Source organism: Pituophis catenifer, unplaced genomic scaffold, assembly GCF_029215685.1.
Source record: "Pituophis catenifer annectens isolate HBS135680 unplaced genomic scaffold, rPitCat1.0.hap2 SCAF_13, whole genome shotgun sequence".
NCBI classification, from domain to species: Eukaryota; Metazoa; Chordata; class Lepidosauria; order Squamata; family Colubridae; genus Pituophis; species Pituophis catenifer.
In genome coordinates this window covers 24,670,110-24,687,291 of record NW_027256893.1, presented here as the reverse complement: position 1 = coordinate 24,687,291, position 17,182 = coordinate 24,670,110, and the positions used below count along the sequence as shown (strand labels likewise).

General features: G+C 44.2%; 1 protein-coding gene across 6 annotated transcripts in view; it reads right to left on the bottom strand.

Annotated features, from left to right (window-relative positions):
- Positions 1–6,664: 6,664 nt before the first annotated feature.
- Positions 6,665–17,182, bottom strand: part of BANP (BTG3 associated nuclear protein) — an 86,308-nt gene continuing 75,790 nt past the window's right edge. For all 6 annotated transcript variants that reach the window (XM_070952686.1, XM_070952688.1, XM_070952687.1 and 3 more), the window contains 2 exons: positions 11,484–11,627; positions 6,665–7,443 (listed from right to left, as the gene is read on the bottom strand). In XM_070952686.1, the coding sequence (XP_070808787.1) occupies positions 7,372–7,443; positions 11,484–11,627 (216 nt within the window). In that variant the 3' untranslated portion in view covers positions 6,665–7,371. The remainder of the gene's footprint in view (positions 7,444–11,483; positions 11,628–17,182) is intronic.

Here is a 17,182-nt window from a genome sequence, read left to right as displayed (position 1 = left end):
TTTGATCAAGTGAAATCCATTCAAGGACTGCCTTGGTCTACCGGCCATCAGTTCTTGCTATGAGACCAGCCCGTTTCCATTTCAATTCTTTCACTCTCTTGATGACATTGTATACTTTTGCTTGTTCTCTAATCCATGTGCAGGTCTTTCTATCTTGTCTTGTAATACCGAGCATGTATCTTTCCATGGCTCTTTATGTCCCTCGTAGCTTTTGTTTACACACACACACACACACACACACACACACACACACCATCTTCCTCGCCTATCCTGATCCACATCAGGGGGCGAGTGGTGTTTTATCAACTGTTAATACACTACGCAGAGGCTCATTTGCATGCCACATAATCATTAGGCACGCTCTTTAATATGATCCCTACCCCATGCCATTGATAAAAAGTCATTCAATCTGCTGAGACTTTCCACCATGACTAACCCATGAAATGGATTCATTTCGCCTTCTCTGTATGTACACAAGCTTCAGGGGGAGGAAAGGAGAGAGAGAGAGAGAGAGAGAGAATGCGTGCAAAAAATGCATAACTAAATAAATATTTGGGAAGAGGACCAGGATAATTGGGAAAGCCTCATTACTTACAGAGCTGTCTGCTAACGCTTGATTGTTGAAAGTCTGTCTAACACCACACGCACACCCACAAAAGCTGTTGGCGTTCCCGCTTTGCAAACGAAGGACAATGGCATGGAAACGTTGGCCATTAAAGGATTTTTCGTCTATAGTTCCTACGGAAGCTTGTGGGGATGGAGGCCGCAGAGCCTTATGTGGTTTAATTTTGACTTAAGACGGTAGATCAATCCAGCCACTGAAGTTCACAAATCATAAATTACAACTTCTCAATCTTGGCCCCTTGAAGATGTGTGGACTTCAACTCCCAGAATTCCCCAGCCCAGAGCAACAATAAAATTCTAAATCCGACATCTTCAAGGGGACAAGGTTGAGAAACTCTGGTTTATAATAAATGGATTTAAGGTGCAAATGGATTTACAAATGGATTTAAGGTGCAAATGGTGACAACAAATGTCAGAGAATTAAGAAGCCGAGAATCAGACCAAACACATCAAATAAGTAGAATATACCCCATGTAGATATTCCCTACTTTTTCCTGAGAATGATGAGGATATGATGTATACACTTATGCTCATTTTTGTTCTTTTCCCATTTCAACATGGTAGGTAATTGTGTTATTGACTTTCATCATTTACACCAGAGGAGGCTACCCCCCAAAATTTAAGGGCTCCTATGTGTCTTGGGTGTGTGTGCTCAGAGAGACCCCAATCCTTCCCTATGTGCATTGGGTGTTACATCTGACCATTGTGGAGTGCCCCACAAGCCACAGCTCGGAGGCGTAGCTTGGTGCAATGCGCAAGCTCACATCAACTGGGTTAAACTGACTCTGCATTCTGGCTTGTTGACTTAAGAATTAACAGCCAATTTGTATCATCACTGCAGATGGGAAAGCTTTTAAGTTTTGGGAACGCATCTGCTGTATTTCTGAGCTCCGTTTCATTTCCATCTGGATGGAGAATAACACAAACATTGCATTGTAAATAAAACTAAGAGCTTCTAAAATCATTTGGAAACATTTTACATCTCCATGACGGAAACAGACGCTTCTCTTGAATCTTTTCCTGCGTGTTCCCCCCTCCCCCCCCAAGGAAGACCACACCGAAGGAAGCCACCCCAACCATCAATCTACCTGCTTCGGTGCTGCCTCCCCCCCTCCCCCTGAAACATCCTGCCGAAATGAATAATTTTGAGGAAGGGGTGGGAGGGAGATATTTAGGCTCGGAAAATGTGACTGTCCTTTTGGTCTGTCTCAAAGCTTTGTAATGGAAAACAGGCGCTTAACGCAAGCAACATGGAGAATAGAGAAGGGAAATCAAAACCAGGCACCACAGAAAGAGAGATGCTGAATCTTGAAAACAACAATTATGGGAAATGGGCAGAACTTGGTACAATCAGATATCAGGAGAGGCGCAAGTGGCAACTGGAAATTTTTTGGGGGGAGGGGGGAAATTTTGGGGGGAGTGGGGGGAGGGGTCGGTGGGGAGAATTCTACCATGAAAACCCGTGTTTCCCTCTGGAAAAATATCGTGGGAGAGACAAAAAGTGATGAAAGGGTTCTGCCTTATCAAGCCAAAGCAGCATCTAATGGCCCACTTTGGTCCCATATCAGGAAAACAAACATCTGTAAAAAGCCCAAATGCAGGTGAATCTGGGGAACTGGCCCAGAGATCCTCAGTACCTTCACTTTCACTACAGATTTCCAGTACGAGATCCTGCAAGATCTTGACTCTTAAATGACTAAAATGGTCAAAGAAAACCAGCAGCATCGTAGACACATTAGCACAAGCCTATTTATTTCTTGTGATGGACGTTGCTTCCTTAAACCAGAAGGAGGGGCTTAAAACAACACCCCCTCTTTCTGCTTAGTCTCCCAGGTTCCCGATCCTTCAGTAGGTTTTTAACCTGCCCATTTTCCGGTCTCCCTTGGCAGTTATAAAGATTGTCCAAATAATCCTTCGCTCTGGCTGAATATGCAAGAGAGAGAGAGAGTGGTTTGGGGGGAAAATAGTGCCCCGAGATTAAACTCCGTCAAATGAGACAAAACAGGACAGTTTGCAGAATGAAATTGCTTTAAATGCTGCTGAAACTGAAACCCCGATAGTTCTGAAAGAGACCCCTGGAAATGGACAGTTCAGAAATGAAAGCATCAATGCACTCAAGAGACACACCGATAACTAAGTCTTGGTGCACGTGACTGGAGGTGTGTGCGTCGGAGAGGAGGACGGAGGGAGATGCTTAACACCCTTTTCTTCTATAGGATGATGAGCAAAATTTCCCTCCCTCTCTGGCACTTCTTTGGACGGCACACGCACGCCCATCTCCATCACTTCCCCCCACCCCCCCACGGCTGATGCCTTTCTATCATCTCCCCTTCCGAGGAGATGCCGGATCATAAGCAGAAGACTTCACTCCAGAGAACTGCAGCTGCCTTTCCCCCAAAATCAAATCCATCCAAAACTTTGTGGAGAGATGGCCTGGATACTCACAGATTAGGGGGCTTTGCTTTCATTCCACTGTCTTTCTTTCTTTCTTTTTAAATTCTCGGCAGGTGTCAAGGGACTGGGGTACCAGAGGGTAAGAGTGTTTGTACAGAGGGCAAGGGGATTAAAGTTTTGTCCTGGAGCCACGGATGCCACAGTCTCCGCTTTGAAAGCTGTTTCTCCATCGCTGGAGAGGCCCACCAGCTGCAAAAGAGAGCCGCACTTTTTTGGCTTCTTTTGCAATGCTACTTCAGAGACTGACACGTTTCCTACTCACCGGAGTCGGAAGTGATGGCATTACATATCTCTATCCTCAGTGGTGCCGCAGCCCTCGGTGCGCCTTCGGCAGACTTCCTTTGACACGGGAGCCGAGTGCGGCGAGGAGGGTTGTGACGTCCGCCTGCATCTCTCTCTCCGCTCTCAGCTGGAAGGTCTCAAGTTCCAGAATTGGGATTCCCTTCCTCTTCGCACATGTTTAACCCTCCTTGGGCTGGAAGCAAACAGGAAACACCCTCTGACGGTTTCCAAGGAGGAGGAGGAACCGCTCGGGGAGAAAGGACCAAGATATTTCTGCTTTGTGGATTCGGCTCTCCAAGAGAAACTGTTAGTTTCTCCACAGTTGGATTAACACAGCACATTTCATGGGGTTGCTGAATTAACCCATCTTCTGCATTCATATATTAAATCGGACCGCTACAGGACCAAATCAGCTTTGTTCTCAAGTTACATCATAAGTAGCCCAAAACCCAAGGTTAGCATTTTATACAAATTTAGCTTCGGGCTCCTGACCTGAAAGAAACTGGGTTGTAGGAACAAGTCCGAAAGGCTTCCCAGAGAAGGAAAACATGGGAGTTCTTTGAGCAAACTTTCCAATTCAGCGACAGAGTTGCAGGTCCCACCAAGGTGGGAAAAACATATATATTTTCCCTTATGGATGTGTTACTGTAATTCAGGGGTCTTCAAACTTGGCAACTTTAAGACTTGTGGACTTCAACTCCCAGAATTCCCCAGCCAGCCTTACTGGTAACTTGGTTACCTGGTTTATACAATATGGGCAGGACAGTAGAAGATTTCCCAATGCTGGACTACAAACCCACCAAAGTCCATCTCAGCCTGGTCTGTTCTGGATCCATTTCAGGAAAAGAGAGAGAAGCTTAATTTCAAAACAGAGAAATTTATTTCTTTCCCTTTCCAAAAAATGGAATGATTAATCACAGATTAAGAAAAAAAGCGGAGATGCCTTGGAAAGAGAGAGAAAATGCCAGATGACCAGGTTCTGCCTAACTTTCTGAATCTTGCATGACATCAGGGAATTTAAAGATGGCCACCCTGTTTTTAACTGTTTCCAGGATTCTGGGATAGCTTTTTCGAAGTTTTTTCCAGGTGATGTTTTAGGGAACATGTATTGTGTCTTGATTAAGTTAAGACTGGTATTCTTGATGGTCAGGTACACCATGGCTTTTCACACAACTAGCAATCTACAACAGTTCATTTAGTAACCGTTCAAAGCTACAACATCACTTAAAAAAGGGACTTATGACCATATTTCACACTTACGACTGTTGCAGCATCCCCAAGGTCACGTGACCAAAATTCAGACAGTTGGCAACTGATTCACATTTATGACAGTTGCATTATCCCAGGATCAGGTAACCCCCTTTCGTGACCAAAGTCAATGAAGAAGCCAGATTCACTTAACAACTGTGTTCCTAACTTAACAACTGCAATGACTCACTTAAGAACTGTGGCAAGAAAGGTCATAAAACGGGGCAAAGTTCCCTTAACAAATGTCTCGCTTAGCAACAGAGGTTTTGGGCTCAGTTGCGGCTGCAAGTTGAGGGCCACAGAGAAAACCGTGTCTCACCTCCATTTTAAAGAAGAGTATTTTGAGTCCTGGGGGGAAAGGGTGATGTCCCAGATCAAACAGGAAGCTGGAAAGCTGGCAGATGGAGGCTCTTTATCGTCTTCTCCTAGATTAGAGTTTCTATCAATCTTTCAGATTGGCTCTGTCTGGTTTCTCCACTGAAAACAGAGTGATAATTTATGGCGGAGCACGGTAGGGGAAAAAAAATTAATCACCACAGGACTGCCAAGCCCCGGACTTATTTTCCTTCGGTCAAATAAATTTTCTGCTTGATTGCAATTTCCCGCATTTATCTGCAGTTGAAAGCTAAGTGTTTGCACAAAAAGAAGAAAAACTATCTTCTAGCCAAACTGCAGAAGACAACACTAAAAATTCCTGAGATGTTTTTAGAAGAATCAGGGGGCTAATTTTGGCCTTCTGATACCTAACGGTCCTTCGCCCAGCAGTGACGTTTCCTTTGCAAATCGCCACCGTTCCACCTCGCGGGTCTCAACAGTCGGTGCCAATTCATAGCCTTGGCTTTTAAAACAGCCTTGCTAACTAAGGAGCTGGGGTTGCCCCAACCACGCCTTGCTCGCTCATTCCTGTCCATCACGAAAGCTCTCATGTTCCAAAGAGCCCTGGCTTCCCAGGAGTCGTCTTTGCATGCGTGCCTATTTCTCGTTCAGAGAAAAAAAAACAAAAAAACAAAGCCATAGCTCCTATTTAACAAATTGCCTTGGGAACTATAGAAGCAAGAATTGATTTGGAGCCCAAGTTGGGGGGTCCAAGTTTTTCTCTATTTGCACGAACCTTCTCGTCCAGAATAACTGACTTCGCGTTAGGGTATTTCCCGTCGTTTTCTTCTCTTCTGACAAAAAGGACAAGGGGGTGCATTGCCCTAAATTAGGGTTACCCTATCTAAAAACTCCCTTTTCGTGACCCTGTAATCCCCTATCTGGAAGGATAAATAAACCAGGATAACCCTTAGCACACTTTCTCTCCTCAGTCTGTTCTTACCTCACAGATCACTGGTTCTTTAGAGAAGAATACCAATAAAGAGGCAGTTGAAGAAGCACAGAAATGATCTAATGTGTGTCAGAAAAATAAGTCATGAAAGGTGTGTGAGAGCAGGCTGAAGTTGCCATACCTAAGGATAAAGCAGGTACATAAGCGGGGTGGGGAAAAAAAGTCAGGATTCTTGTCTAAAAGACCCCTCTGGGGTGGTACTTAAGAAGTACCAAACTGGAAAGGAAATGTAGACAGAGACATCACCTGAACCAGGCAAAATAAGTTGGACCTCAGCACTTAGGAACTTCCCACTCAAGTCCCAGCTGCCAGTCTTGTCAATCAACAAAGCCAGGTTTTTGGGGGAGGATAAAAGGGATCCCGAAACCCACCACCAACTCTCAGAGTCATTTTTGGTGCAGACTTGGTGGCTTCCATTCCTCTGACTAGTGCCTGCCAGCCTAGTCAAGAAATGTGGTGGTGTGTGTGTGTGTGTGTGTGTGAGAGAGAGAGAGAGAGAGAGAGAGAAAGAGAGAGAGAGAAAGAGAGGGAGGGAAGGAGGGAGAGAGAGAGAGAGATGTGAGACAAGTGATGTGACTGTGACTGTTGACCAGAGCTGTGAGTGTGTTGAGTGAGTGACCATAAGCCATACCTGGGAGCATGTGTAACACCTCAGGGAGGAATTTTCAAAATGGTCTTCATAAATACACATTTATTTCTTTAGAAATGCATAATTACAGTGGTGGATAGCAGTTTTTCCCCTTTTAAAAAAGTTGGAAGAATACCCATCCCCCCCAAAGAGGCGAAGTTTCTGCTTGTATGCTTTTTTTCCCTCTTTTTTTTTTATGATTACACTGAAACGGGAAAACCAGCAGCAAAAGAAGCTAACATTTATGATCCGGGGCCTGCCTCCGTCCCACCTTCGTTTTTTTAAATACATCTCTCTCTCTCTCTCTTTGTTATTACAAACATAGCAATTTTTTTTTTAAAAAAAAAACTTCTTTCCACAGCAAAATATATTTGCACTCTTGATTCTTTCTGAGCGACAAGGGATGCCTTGCAAGCCAACCCTGTCTCTGAGAAGACGTCTAGGGACATTTGCAGGGAGGAGTCAGGGAGGAGAAGAAACGGTGGTGGCCTGACATCACTCGAAATAGTTGGGTTAATGAAAGTTAGCTAGATCTTCCCTCCCGCGAGGCTGATCCTCCCCCCCCCCCAGTTAAACCACGTCTCCTAGGAACGGAGTGGAAGGATGGCAGTTCCGCCACGGCTTGGTCCATCAGATCTGCCAGTGGTTCCATTCAAACCAGGTCAGAGGAGGCAGATCACACTCGTATGTACAGGAAAAGTCCTGGGAACGCCCTGCAGGCTGAGCAGAAACGACGAACTTGCTCTGTGAACCGGAATCTTTCGCTGTCGTCCACGAGCTGAGATGGTGGCCGCCGTGTCACCTTGTCCTACTGAATCTGAATGGCTCCGTGGTCTATCTGCATTTCTGGCTGGATGGCTGAGTGAAGGGAGTCTGTGTTCTGCACAAGAGTGAGAGAGACAAACAAAGAAACAAACACACCGGAGTTTACCACCAGAGGGCTCGGCTGCCCTTCAGGGGTCGTGGCATTTGGCTGACAGCCCGAATAAGCAACCGCACTCTAAGCGAGGTTCAATGAAAGCATTTCCGTGCCGGGTCCGAACCAAACTCTCCGTGGTCCAGCTCTCCACCACCCAACTGTGGCTATCTGGCCACCGAAAACATACTAGTGCTAGAAGTCTGAAGCCGCTTCCTTTATTTGTGATTTACGTTGTGTCTCTCCTGAAGAACACAACTCCCTCCTCTGAGTTACTGCCAAGGGAGAGGGTGAAGAGTGGAAAGCAGCCATTGGGAAGAGTGATTGGCTACTCTTTGTAAAACTGTTTTTAGAGCTGCTTTGTTCCTCAAGGTCTCTGCTTTAGATCAGGGTTTCCCATACTTGGCAACTTTAAGACTTTGGGACTTCAACTCCCAGAATTCCTCAGCCAGCCATGCTTGCAGTTTGGAGAGTGAGGATATGATGGACAGGACAGGCATCCTAAACAAGCAGATGTCTCCTTCTCTCCTACACTTTCCTAGTTAACTAGGCTGTGAGGTTCAGAAGATGCTCTTATCCTGCAAAGAAACTGCCCCGGGCCAACTTTTCTCCCCCAGACTCTCTGTTCCCCCTAAGAGGCTCCAACCTCAGCTTTCGTGCTGTCTGTCTCCTGCCCAGCAAAGCCACCAAGACTTCAGGTCTAAACAATTCATCTCACAATCAGGAGGCTGCGAGTTCAATCCTAGGTAGAGGCAGATCTTTCTCTCTCTGGGCATACTGAGAATATATCTGCTGAACAAAAACTCCGCATTGGTGACAGGAAGGGCAATCGGCCATTAAAACACTCTGCTAGCTCCATTCAGTTGCCCAGACTCCACCCCGCAAGGGATTATGGGGTCGTTAAATGAAGATGATGAACTTTGGTTTTATGTTCTCTGCTCAAGTTGCTTCCTCAATCTCTTCCTTCTTTATATCTAGAAAGGGGGTGGGGGGATCCTACCCTGAAAGGAAGGGGCTGAAGTGAACAAAGGATGAAGGCTGCCTTAATAGCTTTTCTTCCTCTGGTTTTATTGCACGAGGAATCCATGCTGATTTATAAAGAAGAGCTGGCCGTGAATTCGGAAGGCGACTCTTTCTTCCCCAATTAAAGGCAAACACTTTGAAATGAATTACTGTCTAATAGTGTTGACTCTCCTGCCCATAATAGTGTGTTATTACAGATTTTGCCCCCTCCTCAGTTAATTTACAGGTCATCTCAATTGCTCTCCCCCCCCCCTCAATACACAACTGACTTAATCAGAACATTTACAACAGCAGTTTGAGTGCAGCTAAAATATAACCCAACACCTGGGAAAAAAAGAAAGACAGAAAGGAATTGCTAAAATAAATAGTTCCTTCTCAAGGGCTGGGTTAATTATCCCACGTTTAACCAGATGTGGAAGACTTTCCGAAGGGCCGGCTTTAAGAGGAAAACGCGTCGACTGCAGCCGAAGGAAGGAAAAACAAATCTTGGGTGGCATCAGTGTTATTACTGTAATTTAACATGTCAGGGAGCATTAGAGGATCTGGAGGGAAAGAATGCAATCAGCGCACGAAAATAAACATCAGCTGAGGTGAGCCCTGGCACCCTTTGTGCCCAAGGCGCTCTGGGCTGGCACTGCCTCTCAAGCATGGTACCTGGTAACCATCTAAGGACTTAATGTGGGTCCAATCTCTGCTCCTCGGGAGGCTGGGCACTGCTGTGCGGAACCCCAAGGCCAGGAGAATCACACCAGCAGCACCACGGTGGGATGTCCTTAGAGCTGATCCCACCTTCCTGGCATTGTAGCATGAGAAGACAGGTAGTCCTCAACTTACAACAGCCATGGCTAAGCAAGGTGGTGGTTACCGTAATCGTGCCCAATTTTATGACTCCTTTTCCCGCACAGTGGAGCGAATAGCTGCAGTGAATCACGGGGCCGTTAAATGAATCTGGCTTCCCCTGATTGTCGGAAGGTCGCAAGCGGGGATCACATGACTCCCCCCAAGTTGCTACAACCATTGGAAATACACGCTGAGCACCTAAATTTGGATCCTGCCACCATGTGTGACAGCCATAATTTATTTATTTATTTATTTGATTTTGATTTTATTTGATAAGCGTGAGGACCGGTTGTAAGTCCCCTGTTTCTGTGCCACTGTAACAGTCGCTAAAGGAACAGTTGTAAAATGAGGACTACCTACATCATCCAGCAACTCTCCATCAACCTGGAAGCACGGAAGCTTCTGAGCTAGGCAGCATTGTCTGACTATCTGTGTGGTAGCTACACAGAGAGCTTTGTATACAAGCCTAGCCCTGTTCTCACAGCGACTGAACCTGATCTGAGCAGGGATAACTCGATGCTTCCAGCTGTTCACCACCTGGACACGAAGCACAGGAAGAAACAAAAGACGTTGTGATGTTTCTCCCAGGAGCTTCACCCTCGCACCAGACTTCCTTTTTATAGTCTTATGTTCCTTGTCACGCATCTTCCCTACTCGGCAATCCGCCAGATCAGCTCCAGCGTGCTTCTCTCTCTCTCGCCTAATCTGCAGTTTTACGTATCCTCGCCGTCCTTTAAGGGCCAGCATTCCTTTAGCCTGATCTGCAGCATGGTATAAATCTCTGTGGTTAACCACAATATTAAAAGCTAACATGGTGCAAAGTGTCTGAAAGAGAGCAATTCCAGCCTCGCTGCATATGTAAAGATTTATTTCTGGGTTCAACACAGCAGCTCCCATTAAATGCACGCGAGAAGAGGCAAAAGGAGATGGTGGGCAGTTTCCCTCTCCCACCCCCATTGAGTTCAACGGGAGGAAAGGTGTGGAGAGAGACACAGAGGGCATTCACCAGGAGGAGGCCAGGCTCACTCAGCCCAAGAACACCACACAAGATGATAGCGTTTGGGTTTCTCCATCTCTTATCGTTGCAGAGTTCCTAGCCAGCCATTCGAGGCGAAGGGAATTTAGGAGGAGAAGGGAGATTAAAAACATGATAGATGGACACCATCATTTCCTACAGAAATGATCTACCTTCGCAGATCATGGGATGGAGAAAAGTAAGGGAGGGTTAAAGGGGGAAATGTGTATTTATGGGGGACAGTGAAAGCATGTGTTTCCATGGGTGGACAAAAGAAAATGCCAGAACACTTAGAGCCATCAAGCTCATGCTCCTAAAACGTCCCTCAATCCCTAATGTAGAGCAAGGCCACCCAGGACGTTGCACCTGGTTAAGGTTGCAGGCAGGAGAGCTTGGAAAACCGAATGTATAAAGGTTGGGACTAATCTCTGAGTTCTACCAGGAGGTCTTAATACTGACAATGCTGTAGGCACATACATGCCAGAGGTGAGAAAACCCCCAATGGATTGATGATGATTGTGAAGACAGGAAGACAAAATAAGAACGCTACATAATTATGAACTTCCTTCACATTCCCTGCCTGAATATTGCACAATTCATGTTTTTTTTGTAGTGCCATCTAGTTTGGTATTTCAGTCTGACTTCCAACAATCCTTCTCAGCTCTGTTGAGTCAGGTTCAACTATAGATTCCAAAATTCCAAGCCTGGGAATTATAGAGAGCACCATGTTGGGGAGGGCTAACTTCATGGAAATATTTGAGAGCAGGTATAGCTGCATTGAGCTGTGGTGGCGCAGTGGTTAGAATGCAGTATTGCAGGCTAACTGCTCACACTGCCAGGAGTTTGATCCTGATGGGCTCAAGGTCGACTCAGCCTTCCATCCTTCCGAGGTGGGTAAAATGAGGACCCAGATTGTTGAGGGCAATAGGCTGACTCTGTAAACCGCTTAGAGAGGGCTGTGAAGCACCCTGAAGCCGTATGTAAGTCTAAGTGCTATGGCTATTTGGTTTCAACAAAAGGAGTTGATGCATTTAGAAGAACAACAGAGAGTGCTAGGTCTTGTGTCATGGAAGCTGTGAGATCCCTCTCCACATTCCCCATTCATGAACAGGAATGGTCTACGCACTGGATTAGCAGCAGAGTGGTCTGTCACCGGGGCCAGCTGGACGTACTGGACCTGGATATCGCTCCCTTGAAGTGGGGATCCATCGACACCAGCAGCTGCAGCATCAGAAGAAGCAACTGCAATCAGTTGGGCACCTTGAAGCACCTGTAGGCCAAGGGAGAGAGAGAGAGAGAGAGAGAGAGCATGTATCATCAGTTGGCAACCTTGCAAAGACATAGTAATGAGACATTGATCATGCCACAAAGATCCATGCCAAAATTTCCCTTTACCCAATCGTCAGTGAAACTACTGAAGTGAACAAGATTGTCCAGAAAATATTAAAGAAATCACAATGTGTTTGTTTGATATAACATTCACCTTGGAAGGAAAATAAATGCATTCTTCCCACCTCAGTGGGCACCATCTATTCCCCTTACTTTTGTTATGTTGCTTTGTTCTCAAAGCTAGTATTATACATGTTAGGACATTTAACAAAGTAGATTGCTGAATGGAGAATTCTGGGAGTTGAAGTCTTCTCACCTTAAAGTTCTAGGGTTGAGAAACACTGCCTTGGATTTTCAAAAGACAGATTAGCAATCAAGTTAGTGGAATTTGGAAAACTACTTTATGTATATCAGCAGAAAAGATATATAAAATATAATTTCCCCTTCTCATCTGCCACTTATAACTGCACAAGTTCTTAACAAAAATCTCTCACCTAAATCTATTCCCTTCCCAAGTATTTTTAAAACTTGGTCCAAACTCTGAACTAAGCAAATTCTCTTAGACATCTGAGTAAACAATGGCTAATGACCGCCACTGCAGAAAAAAACCCAGCTTCACACTTTTTCCACTGACTATATTTCTGTGGGTAGGTGTTGATCGTATCAGTCCAACTTTTATTTAAATTCCAAAAGGAGAGGAAGATTATTAATGTAGAAAATGGAGATCCAATTTCCTTTTATGGTGTTTTTTTTAATGAAAAAGAACATGGACAGACTCTCTTTTGTGTTTAGGCCGGCAAAAGAAGCAGTGTAATTGTGACACTTAGTTGCACAATCTCTTGTCTAGGGAGAGGAAAGGTGTATTCTATAAACCAGGGATGTCCAACCTTGGCAACTTTTAAGACTTGTGGATTTCAACTCCTAGAATTGAGCGCACCATTCAAGGATGGGGTTAGGGATGAACTGCCTGGAAAAACTTGTCAGTAAAAAATCAACACCGACTTGATTGCACATAATCCATCAATTGCATTACTCTCAAGGAAGATCTATTTTTCATAGCAACAGCTTTCCCTTTGAGTGGCCATGCCTAAAGAACTGATTGTGGCCAGGGGGAGGGGGGGGCTTATGCTCTTGAGCACAGTCTTTGGAGATTTGCTAGACGTCCCCCAGCCTCTTCCCTCCATAAAATGAATTTTGCTCGCTGGCTGAAGATTTTTACAGATTTTTTTTTTTAATGGTCCAAGAGTTAGGGAGCATGAAAAGCAAACCCGTCGTAGATAAAAATAGATGGATGGACCATGGGACCGAAATGCGGTCAGAGGAGCAGGGATCAAGTCTTCAAATTAAATGTAATCCAGTCTGGGTGTCTGCCACCCTGTCTTCCGAGCTTTCGGACTCATGCTGGAGCCCATCCGCAGGGAACTTGTGTGTGCTCTGGGCTGTTCTGTGTGTGATGTTTATATGGGGGCTGTTGTGTGTAGCTTTTTAGATGTAGATTCAGTCGTTAACTTAATAGCCAGCCAGCCAGCAGCCCCCCAATCTAAAAAGCTACGCACCAGGGATTGGATCCTGCAACATTATCCTGGGGCCTTCATTCGTAAAATAAATCTAATTTATTTAATAGCTTCCATTCAAAACTAACGTCTTGCTTGTAGAGTTATTATCAAACAAGATAAACAGAGTTCTTTCCCGTCAAACTTGTTCTTTTAAAAGAATCTGGAAAAGAAGCTAATATAGTACTATCGTGTATTATTTTTAAATGTCCTTAGTCAAAGCACGGGCCAGTTCAGATCACAACTCAGCACGACTGCTTTCTCTCCAGCTGGCTCAACGTCACTTTTTTTTATCAATCAACCAACCAACAGGATCCAGAACCAGCACTTAACCAGCCAGGCAACACCAGTAATCTCTGGTTCTGCCAAGAAGCTTCTCCCAAGAGCCCTCTTGCTTCGCTCTTCCTGATAAAGACCAAGGGTCTCCAAATGGGGGCAACTTGAAGGCTTGTGGGCTTCAAACTCCCAGGATTCCTCAGCCAGCGTATTTTGTACCACCCGTAACACCTTGCCACAGGTCTGAATTTTTAAACTTCTATTGGTGGATCTTGGATGCTGGCAGGTCATCTCCGAGGCGACACATTTCCAGGGTAAATAAGTGAGCTCAGGCTTTGCAAATGTGGAACGGCAGCTACTGAATTTGCTATCAATTTTTCCATTGGATCAAAAAAGGGGAGAACGAGTAGCTAAACCTGCCAAGATGTAGCAGCTGATTATTATTCCTGCCATTTTGCACATTGAGGGGGAGAAAAAAGGCGAATGAGTGAAAGATATCTACGACTCATTCCTTCCCTTTCTTTTTTTTTCTTTCAGTCCATTTACAGAGAAAAATGCAATTCTCAGCCCTTTCCCCAGTTTTCTTCCATTTGGGGCAGAGGATGGCCAATTTTGAGCCTCCACAATAGAGCAATTTCTGGCATGCCCACCTGAATTATTTAACTGTGGTTAATTTTAGTGCTTTTAATGTTTTTTACACTATTGTATGCCTCCCAGAGTCCCGAGAGAGAGAGAGAGAGAGAGATGGGTGGCGTATACATTTAAGCAAACAAACACACAAAGGTTTATCCCAGCCAGCCTGAGAGGTGAAGCCCAGTCTTTCCTTTTCTTGCAAAAGGAAAAATGCAAAAGTGTAAAGAGCCACAGCAAAGGTGCTCCATTCAGCTGTGGAGCACATGCATCTTTGCACACTCTGCTCTTGTTGTGGGAATGCAGCACACACTTGTTTCGTGAACGTTGCAGTCGCACACAACAAGGGTTGTTAGTGATACTGGGAATAGCAACCCAGAGAGACTCTTATCTTGCTCTCATTCGGCTGTCAGGGCTCACCCTGTTTTAACAACTTCCATCGGCAACCTCTATCTCCCAATTAGCACTTCACTATCATAGCGGGGGGGGGGGACTATTTAAAAAATAGTAAATTTTCTTCCCTGTCTTGTGCCCACCTATTTTTTTTTCTCTCCTAAGGTATATAGCTTCCAAGCTCAGTAAATTCTCAGGCCGCATTCTTGCTTCATTACCATTTATTGCACAGGGTTACTTTTCCGGAATTTACCGTCTATATGGCTTACTCTTAACATTGAATATTTTCCATTCCGGAAAGTCTTTTAAAAAAGCAAAACCATCTTCCCTTGAAGTGGACAGATTCTTCCAGGATACCGTGAAATAGGCTTTTATTTATTGCTATTCAGGGTATTGGTGTGTTTAAGCAATTAGGGCTGGGCAAATCCTAGGAGGCAGAATATTATTTTCAAACTGGCTCTGAGTGCAGAATGGCTGTTAACCAATCGGTCGCTGCTAAAATACGCTGTCCTCTCATCCAGATAATGAATGCAGAGCTTTCGAAGGAAGAAGCGATTATAAAAGAAACAGGAAAATACTGTAAATTGCCAATTTGATTGGCGAGCCTAAAAAATTGATCCTAGCTGCTAGAAGGAGAAATTTTCTTCAACAAAAAACAGCTTTCGTTGTTAGTAAGTTTCATGTGCTGGATCCACAAAATACCCAAATTTAAGTTAAATGACCGCAGCCCAATTTCTTTCTCTCCCCTCCCCAACAAGGGCTACCCTGAAATAACTGGTAGTTAAGTGTCCGAATCCAGCGGTTGGGTGGGAAACATCTGTGACACAATGAAGCCAAAGGACTGAAGGATGACATCATATTCCAAGGTCAAGGAAAGGTGATTCTCTTTGTATATATTTATATGTGAATGCCTCCTAAACCAATAAAAGCAAATCGCGGGCCAGGCCTTCGTGCTGTCTCGCTAATCGGCCTCTTGAGAGGAATTCTTGATTAAATTAACTTCATCAGAGTGCAAGGAACGGGAATGCCTGCCAAAGACTGTGCAAAGTTCGGGAGGGAACGTCTCATCAGCAGAAACCTATTACACATTTGATGGGAAGAGAGAAGAGAGGCAGCTCGGAGCCAGGTCTCTGTGGCTTGGGGCCAGCAGTTATTAGGGCAGAACCCAGGTCAGACTTCTCTTCATGGAAGGAACAAGAAAACACAAGGTAGAGTTACCACGTCAGGGTTAAAGCCCGGCTGCGACCCAGCAAAAGGTAGCTGACAAGAATCCCAAGTTAAGAGTCAGGAAATTTGTGGATTGAATCTTTGCCAACCTAGTGAACTCACTGGACATTTGGCAAATTTCGTTTTCTCTAGATAGTTGTAGCATGGTTAAAGAGTTCATTGCATAGTTCCAAAGTAATTTCAGGAAAAAGGCTTCAAGTGACTGGTCTATTTAAATCTATCTATCTATCTATCTATCTATCTATCTATCTATCTATCTATCTACCGTGTTTCCCTGAAAATAAGACCTTGTCTTATATTTTTTTGAACCCTGAAATAAGCGTTTGGCCTTATTGCCATGCGCTCAAAAGCTCAATTGGGCTTATTATCAGGGGATGTCTTATTTTGGGGGAAACAGGGTATCTATCTATCTATCTATCTATCTATCTATCTATCTATCTATCTATCTCTATTTATCTGGTTATCTATTTATCTATCTATCATTATCTATCTCTTTTTAGGAGGACCCAGGTTCTAGTTAGTATCTCTCTCTGCTTCTCTTTCCTGTGTATTTTGATATACTTGTGTCATGTCACTTCTTGCTCTCCATGGTCAAGGGGGAACGTGCTTCAGCTAGTTCCACATTTCTTATTTTTTTTTTTGCTTTGGAAATAAAAGCACCTGTCATACATTGAATCTACTTAGAATCCAGTAAAATTTTTACAATCCGGAGTTGTGTTGATCTTCAAAGGGCCACTAGAATCATTTGGGTATAATGTCCTATTTTGTAGTCACTGAGTTTATATTCAAAACATCCCTTCTTTGCCAAATTCCATCACTGGGGGGGAAAAAAAAACAGAAACAAATAGTAAAACTAAGTAAACTTTACAAATGTTTTAATTTATGATATAACTCACAGCAGGAGTTTTTCCAAAAAGGAATTGCAAGCAAAACGTGATTTTTGTTGCCAAGGGAACAAAACATTGTTGTAACCCCAAGCTGCAAAACTTGGAAATGAGTGGCACTATGAATGGAGAAAAGGACTGATACCACTGCAGATCTTGCATTAAAATAACAATAACAACAGATTAGTGGACGGTTCCCTTCCTCTTTCATGATCATGGGATCGCATTGATCCCTGTGCTTCATCATCATCATTCCAATTCAGATCTTAAGAAACAGGCCAGTTTGACTGACCAGCCACAATGTAGAGTCAAAGGGGTATCATATTCTACAAGACAGGTTTGGCTAAAAAAGAGCAGTTAGAAAAACCACGAACCCAGCAAGTTATGGCTTCCCAAACACACTCATGTTTCTTAAATTAAGGTACTGTTTGTTTTTAATTACCAAACATTTTAAAGCCCTCTCTCTTTCCACACATATCCTCCTTGCAATCATGAAAATTGAGCAAAGCAAGATTTATTAAACCAAATCCTAA